Source organism: Rhamphochromis longiceps, linkage group LG3 (genome assembly GCF_057381845.1).
Source record: "Rhamphochromis longiceps isolate RC_006_pf linkage group LG3, R_longiceps_female_GT1.1, whole genome shotgun sequence".
Taxonomy (NCBI): Eukaryota; Metazoa; Chordata; class Actinopteri; order Cichliformes; family Cichlidae; genus Rhamphochromis; species Rhamphochromis longiceps.
This window is the reverse complement of record NC_140559.1, coordinates 16,357,470-16,366,148: the sequence shown is the minus strand read 5'-3', so window position 1 is coordinate 16,366,148 and position 8,679 is coordinate 16,357,470. Positions and strand designations below refer to the sequence as shown.

General features: G+C 41.2%; 1 protein-coding gene across 1 annotated transcript; it reads left to right on the top strand.

The window, feature by feature from the left end:
* Positions 1–1,299: 1,299 nt before the first annotated feature.
* On the top strand, positions 1,300–8,375 carry cnga1b (cyclic nucleotide gated channel subunit alpha 1b). The gene is made up of 15 exons (XM_085402079.1): positions 1,300–1,463; positions 2,597–2,725; positions 3,230–3,295; positions 3,422–3,484; positions 3,590–3,712; positions 3,843–3,947; positions 4,146–4,252; positions 4,355–4,529; positions 4,854–4,990; positions 5,083–5,255; positions 5,549–5,674; positions 5,956–6,108; positions 6,199–6,430; positions 6,793–6,968; positions 7,057–8,375. Exons 2-15 carry the CDS (start codon positions 2,616–2,618, stop codon positions 7,285–7,287), a joined length of 1,977 nt encoding a protein of 658 aa, XP_085258205.1. The 5' UTR covers positions 1,300–1,463; positions 2,597–2,615; the 3' UTR covers positions 7,288–8,375.
* The last annotated feature ends 304 nt before the right edge of the window (positions 8,376–8,679 follow it).

The window sequence follows — 8,679 nt, the reverse complement described above, 5'->3', positions numbered from 1 at the left end:
TGGATTGTGGACACTTTTGGAACAGCAGGAAGTTTATAAGAAATAGTTTATAAACATGGTCCTATTATCAGCTCTCAAATTTTGAGCAAGACTCCAAAGATTTTCTTCAAAGTCAAAGTGTTAATGTCAATGTCTTCAATGAATCTGAGGCGACTGGTGCATAAGCGGTTAAAGTGGAATTAAAATAACTGCCTAAAACTGCCGAGGTGCTCGCTGAGGCCAGAAATGGTCTCAGAGGAAGAAGAAGCCGTTCTTCAGGAAGGGAATCGGGGAGAAGAGGCTGAGATATCCCACCATCCACCATCTAATACCATCTGGAAAGAGCCTGCTTGGCAACAGCTTCGTTTTTCAGCTGTGATCCCAAACACACCGCCAGTGCAGTGAAAGCATGGATAGAAAACACTATCATAGGATTGGCCTCCACTCAACAGTGTGGGATCATCATGATAAAGAAAGGCTGCCAACATCCAAAGAAAAGCTTCAAGAAGCCTGTTACTGAAGACTGTGGTGGAGATTATGTCACACATGTGTTCATTTTCCTAGTGCGATATAAAGGGATGAAGATTCAGCCCTGCAGAGCCGATGGTACTTCACTCACACATGAATTATAGTTTTTGTGTGGTGACAGTAAAGGTAACAGTGCTGCAAACACACACACACACACGGACTAATTCCCAATAAGCCAATCAGAGCTGCCCGTTAAAGGCTGCTGTGTGTTATTAAGGCTACACTGCTGACTCAGGAGGATCAGAGGAAAACCAGCACGGCTCTTTCTAATCTGCTCTTCCTCACTTTTCACTACTGCAATCACTACTTTCACACCACTCCTCACACTCTTTCTGTCCCCTTTTTTCCTCCACCATATTTCATCCTTCTCTTTATTTCCTCCTTCCTGTAATGCTGTTATACATTCTTCTGTTTCTCATTTAGCCGTTTCTTTCCTTTCTAATCGCTTCATTGATTAACTCCTCCTTCTGTGACACATTTCACTTCTTCTCCTTCTTTCCTAGCTTCCTGTTTGTCTAACTTGAACTCCTCCGTTGCATCACATTCACTTTTACATGCTGTTTTACGTCTTTGCTCAACACTGAAACAAATATTAAAGTTGTCGAGGTGGAGTTGTATATTTTCATGTGTAACCACATGGTAGTAGTTTCATTCCCCACCTCTGAGTGCAGGCGTACGTAAGACACACAGTATCATCCCTCCTCTAATCTCTTTATCCTGGTCAGGGTGACTGAGGAGACTCGTCTGCTGGACCCTCCGAACGCTCCACTCCTTCCATCCCTCCGTCCCTTTTCTCCTTTTTTCCTTCTAGACTCTAAACCAGTGAGGATTTAAAGGGTCCCAGCTTCCACAGGAGTGCGTTTATGGGAGGTTACTCCTCTGTTTCCATGGAGATGAGTTTGATGGGCTGCTGGTGGATCTAGGCCACATAACCACGGGTGTTGGATTATCAGCTGGTGAGTAAGGAGATAATGGACTGAGGGTAGAAGGCCGCACATTATGCAAGACATTTTTTAAACATCATACACATTTTCGTTCAATAGAATTGATAACAATAAAAATGGAAACGTGAGGGAACAATGTAGGTTTATTTGGTCCAATGTTGATAGTGGATATGTTGTATACTCATGTGTGTGTGATCTTAATTTACCTGTTGCTTTTGTTTAAACTCTTGGTGACCCCACACTACAGCACAAAAACCTGCGTGTTACCAAAGGGTCTTTATTTACCTGAATCTTCATAAAACGTTACTAATCAGTTCTTAAGAAAGAACCGGTAATAATCTCTAATAAAAACAGTTTATGTTCCCGGGTTCAGGTCCATAAAGCAGCCAGTTTGGCTCCTAGTTAGCCACACATGGCCTACTTAGATGATAAGGTGTCAACAACAAAATCTGTCTTACCCTTATATTGCAAAATATGGCTCATACAGGTGTTGGCACTGCCTCAAAAATGCCATTGAGCTGCCAGCTTTGGATCCTGTGTAGGTCCTATGTGGTTCGACCAGTTAGGGCCAAACAACGCCTGGTAATGAAACGTCTTTCTAAAAACCATCCTTTCCACCCGGGTCTCCTTTAGTCTCATAGTCTTTGTAAAGCTCTAACCGTTAGTAATTATTCATGAAAAGAATGTTTAATAAGCTAAAATAAGACAATTTCGTGTTGTTTAAATACAATTATTTTAATACCATTTTGGGTCAAAGAAAATTTGTCAGACAACTAACTTTGTGCTGCAAACATGGTGCAGCGGGCCTACTAAATGTGGATCACAGAGGGATGCCAGAGGCTAATCAGTTCAGGTACCGATGACCACGTTATTGTCAGGTCTAAAGTTTTTGCAAGGCTTGTATTTCTTTAGGCCCAGGAAGATTTTTAACATCAGCACTGAACAGCTGGGAAAGCAAACTTGTAATGATGTTGCATAAAGACAGTATTTTATGACATCGTGGTACCCGGTTGGACACATCCAAGTGTTCAAATAAAATGCCATCATGCTAAACTCACCGTGGATATGTCCTGACTTTATGACATTCTGTGTTGCAAAGGTTTCACCAAAATTCATTTTCTTCTCCCTTTCTGGACATAAATTAGCCAAAAGAAAAACATCTCCATGGCCAAGGTAGCACCGTTACTCCCACACCAAGTCTCCAGATTAACTCCACCCTCCATAGTTCTACAAGATATGGACGAGGAGCCAGGTGAAGTCGGTGCACAGGACAGGTGAGTATCATACAAATGCGACTCAAAAACTGTAATGAAGGTGATGATTGTGACTCACCTGTGGAAAGTGTAGTTCAAGTGTAGCTCAGTGGGTCCTCGAAGAGGTTTTCGAATGGGTTTAAAATGATTCAGGGCCTCTTGCTAAGTCTGTGTAGGCCATAGGACAGCAGGTTCATGGACTTATCGGGCTTGGGTACCAGCCAATGGCCTACCAGAGTTATATCCAAACAAACAACAAATAGTAACCTGAAAGACATTTGGACCAAAAATGTATTCACAGACAAATTTTCCAACAGGTTCTGGAGTCCTTTAGAGGATTTAGGTGCCCATGGGCCTCGTGAAGAGACCCTAATGGACCTTTATCGTGATTCAGAGGCCATTAGCAGCTGCTGTAGTGTCTAAAGTTAAAGTTTCATAATTTTTTGAAGAATGACACCAGTTAGTGGCAACTGTTCAGGGTTATTGATGGATGGGAAGGTTAACGGATCGTTTTCTTTGTTTCAGAGCCTCCCAAAAAGCTGGACCGGGGTTTCTCTTCAACGTCAATAACAGCAACAACAATGAAGAAGAGTAAGACACGCACACAGACTAAATACACTTACATGTAAAATGTATTGGCATATATAAACTTATCTCTTCACCTAAAACTAGACGTGTAGTTTTACGATTACATGTATGTATCCGGCTTTCCTGCAGGGAGGAGAAGAAGAAAAAGAAGAAGGAGAAGAAAGAAAGGAAAGAGAAAAAAGAGAAAAAGGAGTAAATTTGAGTCCATATCCAGATATATAGATTTTCACATAAATCTCAATATATTTCAACTTTAATGAACACTGAAAACTGCTTATTTGTAATTATCTCTCCTAGGAAAGAAAAAAAGGAGAAAAAAGAGAAGAAGGAGAAAAAGCAGAAAGAGAAAGAAGAAAAAGAGAAGGAGAAAGAAAAGGAGAAAGAAAAGGAGAAAGAAAAGGAGAAAGCCAAGGAGGCCCCGTATGTTTAGTTGATCTTCTTAAACAGAAACACTGGCTCTGTCTTGAAAAACTGATTTTATGAATGCTTGTGTAAGGCTGAAGTACACATGTGCTGCAAATACAAATTATATTTGGTTATGTGTTTGCAGTCCCAAGGAGATCACAGTGATTGATCCTGCAGGAAACATGTACTACTACTGGCTGGGTGTGATCACTATCCCTGTCATGTACAACTGGACCCTGATTATAGCCAGGTAACATGAAATCCACACTTTCTTACTAACAATGTGTTTGTGTCAGTGCTCTAAAGGCTTTGGTGCCCACAGCATCAGAAGAACAACAGCTTAATATCAACAATAAGTTCCCAGTGCCGTTAAATAAAAGCCAACAATGCCAGAGAGCTTGGTTACTTAAGTAACTACTGTGCTGAATGACATGCATGTCCATTTCAGGGCATGTTTCGAGGAGTTGCAGACTGACTACTTGATCTTTTGGTTCCTCCTGGACTTCCTGGCAGATCTCATCTACCTTGGTGACATGGTCTTCAGAACTAGGACCGGTCTGAAGACACACACACAGATTGTTGTAGACGTTAATGTAAGCACACAAATATAATGGTACAAACATGTACAAATTTTGAATGCTTATTATGTGATTGCAGGTTACCTGGAGCAGGGTTTGCTGGTGAAGGACGAGCTGAAGTTACGTGAACGGTACATGAAAAGCTTTCAGTTCAAACTGGACCTGGTGTCCATGATTCCCACTGACGTGTTCTACCTTGCCATCGGCGTCACCTACCCCGAGATCCGCCTCAACAAACTCTTCAGGTTTAACAGGTAAACAAGGGTTAATCACTGCTAACCAGTCTTTGGACTAAGTAGGAAGATATTTTTGAATTCCATGAATTTATGAACAACACTTCTTTACAGTTTAACTAAAAGTTGTTGTGATGTTTAACTCAAAGGTACAAATATGAATCTTTTCCTTTTCCTAAAAGTCAGAGATTTGATGATAAAATGAATAAGAATGATTTTCTAAGGATACTGAATACACACATAATGTCACAGAGGTTTTGGACTGTCTAACCCTCACTACTGCTATTCTGCAAACATAACTAAGAATTTCTCAGCAGTGAGAAGAGTAACCTCCTATCATTTCAGGATGATGGAGTTCTTCCAGCGCACAGAAACCAGGACAAACTACCCCAACGCTCTGCGTATCTCCAACCTCGTCATGTACATCCTCATCATCATCCACTGGAATGCCTGTCTTTACTACTCTTTTTCCAAAGCCATCGGTGGGGTTGTTGGATTCATTCCTTATCTGGATTTAAGCCCCGAGGAAGCCCTGATAAAGGCTGTAACATATTAATCTGTCCTGTCCTTTCAGGTTTCGGTTCTGACAGGTTTGTGTATCCTGACCCGACCGATCCAGAGTTCGGTCGTCTGGTGAGGAAGTATGCCTACAGTATGTACTGGTCCACGTTAACACTCACCACCATTGGAGAAACACCACCACCTGTAGAGAACTCTGAGTACTTCTTCGTCGTCACAGACTTCCTGGTGGGTCCGGCCTAACTTTAGCTTTAGTATATGACTGTGTAGCATGTGGCTAAAAAAGCCCAAGCCTGAGAGCAGATGCGTTGTGGGGGATTTACCTGAAGAGGTTTGGTTGGTTTTGAAAGCTTAAACAGACAGATGGTAAGATGTTAGGCATAATTTGACAATATTTCTTTACTGATACAATACAGAGATTATAAAATAGAAAAATCTGCGTTTGCTTTTATATTATTTATTTAATACTATATAAAACAACAATAAATAGATGTTTATGGATATCCTGTGCTTTTCTACAGGTGGGTGTGTTGATTTTTGCTACCATTGTCGGTAACGTTGGCTCCATGATCACCAACATGAATGCTGCCAGAGCTGACTTTCAGGCTCGCATTGATGCCATCAAACAGTACATGAGTTTCCGAAAGGTCAGTTAGTCTGTGATTTTTATCATAATGGTCCTTTAATAGTATTTGCATCTGAAATAAAATATTTTTTTACATAAATCTAATTGGAAAATCCCATTTGAGTTGCTTCAGCTTGTACATAACACCTGCTTCGCTTTTTTGTCTTTTTTTAATGACAAAAACGACTCTTACTTACCAGAAAACAGATTCTGTATCAATGCACCTGATGATCAGTACACCAGTAATGTAGCCCATCAAAGCACTGCTTGAGCCCTTCCCCCATACTTCTGTTTCCAACCCAGGTAACAAAAGACCTGGAAAAGCGAGTGATCAAGTGGTTTGACTTCCTGTGGACCAATAAGAAAGCAGTAGATGAGAGGGAAGTGTTGAAATACCTCCCTGACAAACTGAGAGCTGAGATCGCCATCAACGTCCACCTGGACACACTGAAGAAGGTCTTTGCACGCTCCTAAGCACCCCTCATAAATACAACAGAAATGTAAAAAGTCTAAGCATGAGGTCTTCTCCTCTGTGTGGTGTGGCAGGTCCGTATCTTTGCGGATTGCGAGGCTGGTCTGTTGGTGGAACTGGTGCTAAAACTACAGCCTCAGGTCTACAGTCCTGGAGACTACATCTGTAAGAAGGGTGATATTGGCAGAGAGATGTACATCATCAAGGAGGGAAAACTAGCTGTCGTTTCTGACGATGGTCTCAAGCAGTTTGTTGTTCTCAGCGACGGAAGCTACTTTGGCGAGATCAGCATTCTTGCTATCAAAGGTAAGCCTTATGACTTTATTAGCAAGCTAATCCTTTCGGTCACAATGGCAGTAACTAATGCTAGAATGATAATGTGCTAATGCTAGAATGATAATGTGCTAATGCTAGAATGATAATGTGCTAATGCTAGAAAACCAAAACCTTTGGACGAACTGTTTAAAAAGATTTTCCCAAATATGTACAAAACTTTAGAATGGGTTTTGCTATTGAGCCAAAGCTGGTTTAATATTTAATAAAAGTACGTTTGTTTCTGCAGAAAACTGGGGAAAAATGAAAATCCCATAAAATGTTATCGATGGATTGGGCGCTGTTTCCTTCTGACTGCTTCTGTTACCTAATCAGCCTCGCGTCTTCTCCAACAGGCAGTAAGGCAGGAAACAGGAGGACAGCTAATATCAGAAGCATCGGTTACTCCGACCTGTTCTGTCTTTCCAAAGACGACCTGATGGAAGCCCTGACAGAATATCCTGATGCTAAAGCTCTGCTCGAGGAGAAAGGAAGGCAGATTCTAATGAAGGATGGGCTGCTGGACCTCGAGGTACAGTCACATTATCTCGTTTAGAAACATTAGCAAACATCTAGTCTACAGAAATAAAAACTTTATTAAAACGAACTCTGTCCTCCAGGTGGCAGCGCAGGGCCCAGACCCCAAAGAGATCGAGGAGAAGGTGGACCGGATGACGAGCACCCTGGACTCCCTGCAGACCCGTTACGCCCGGCTGCTGGCCGAGCACGACGCCACTCACAGCAAGCTCAAACACAGAGTCACCCGGCTGGAGAAGAAGTTGGTGCCCCCACAAGCTGATCCGTCAGGTGAAGCTCCACCCCCAACACCTGAGATAGAGGCAACCAAATAAGAGGAGAAGTAAGGAGAAGACAACAAAGAAGAGGACTGGAGTGTTCGATTTTAGAGCTTGAGTCAGCTTGATGGGTGGAGATCAAGATGTTTGAACCTCAGGTGGAAAGTTGGAGGAGTTTCTGTTAAAGTTTTGAAGACAAATTGGAAAAAAGAGGACAAAATCTGTTTCTTGCATTCAGATTGATGTAACATCCCTTCACATGACATCTTCTAGAGATAAACTTCTCTTCGTAAAGTATCGACCACCTGCTGGATTTGTGATGTCAGCACTTACAACTGGAAGTGGAGCTGACTCCAGATTACACTCAGAGAGCACAAGAAGGACAACTAGGCCTCAAAAGAAACTAATGTGACACCATGTAGTACTGTTTCCATGTTTAAGTTGTAAAACATTGTAACTGTAATGTATATAAATAATGAGCAGTAACTTTTCTGGATGTTACAGAGGTTGTTCATAGTTCAAGCTTTTGCTTTGCAGCAGTGACTCCTAAAGTGCGACGCAGTGCCTCCCAGTGACCCTTGAAAGAACTGCAATGTTCAATTTTGTAATTACAAAAACATTTTTTAAGAGATGATTTAAAAACAGCCATGGGATTTAAATTGCACCTAATATTTTGTCATTTACAGTTCAACTAAAGCAGTGGCTATCACACGGGAAAGGGATTTAAAGCTTTAAGGTGAATTTGGGGTGAGGTACAGATGATTTGAAGATCAGCCCAGTTTGTCCCAGGGAAAAACCCAACATTATTAAATGTGTACATACCAAAAATGGTCATACATATTGGTTTGTGAAGACTTTGCTGTTTTCTACCACAGCATACTATAATCCTTTCTGACTGTAATAAATACTGTCATTTACTAAATAAATATTTTTTATTCATTAAGACTTCAAAGTATCACCTCCCCCCATAAACACACTGTTTACTCGGGTCAGAGTGGGAAGTAGGCGCCACACAATCAGAGTTGCCCCCTGCTGGCTATTAGAAAGAATGCAGGTTTAACACTTAAGCGTTGCATCATTTTTCATACTGGGCAGCTGCATCCATCTTCACATATACAGTCTGTGGTTAGCTGCTGCACACCTGAATAAACCCCAGACTCAAAGCATATAATGCTCTCTACATCCATCGCCTTTTTTATGCTGCGACTTGTGCTTTTTAAACTATGCAAAAAATATGAATGATAATTATGTTGAATCTGGAACAAAAAGCTGAAATAAAGATATTTTATAAGAAAATCAGAATGGCTTGTTTCATTTCCAGTGCATTCTCCTCATTATTATTATTATTGTTGATTAAAAGTACATAGAAATGTTGATGAGCTCAGATGGAAACTAATGTAGGTAAATGTGCTGTAGGAAATGTTAATACTACCGCAAAGCACGGGATCG

Excerpts from the sequence above, each read along its gene's own strand:
- cnga1b (XM_085402079.1), top strand. The coding sequence starts at position 2,616 with ATGGCCAAGGTAGCACCGTTACTCCCACACCAAGTCTCCAGATTAACT. Across the intron at positions 6,431-6,792 it reads CAGCATTCTTGCTATCAAAG|GCAGTAAGGCAGGAAACAGG; the intron begins GTAAGCCTTATG and ends CTTCTCCAACAG. Across the intron at positions 6,969-7,056 it reads ATGGGCTGCTGGACCTCGAG|GTGGCAGCGCAGGGCCCAGA; the intron begins GTACAGTCACAT and ends TCTGTCCTCCAG.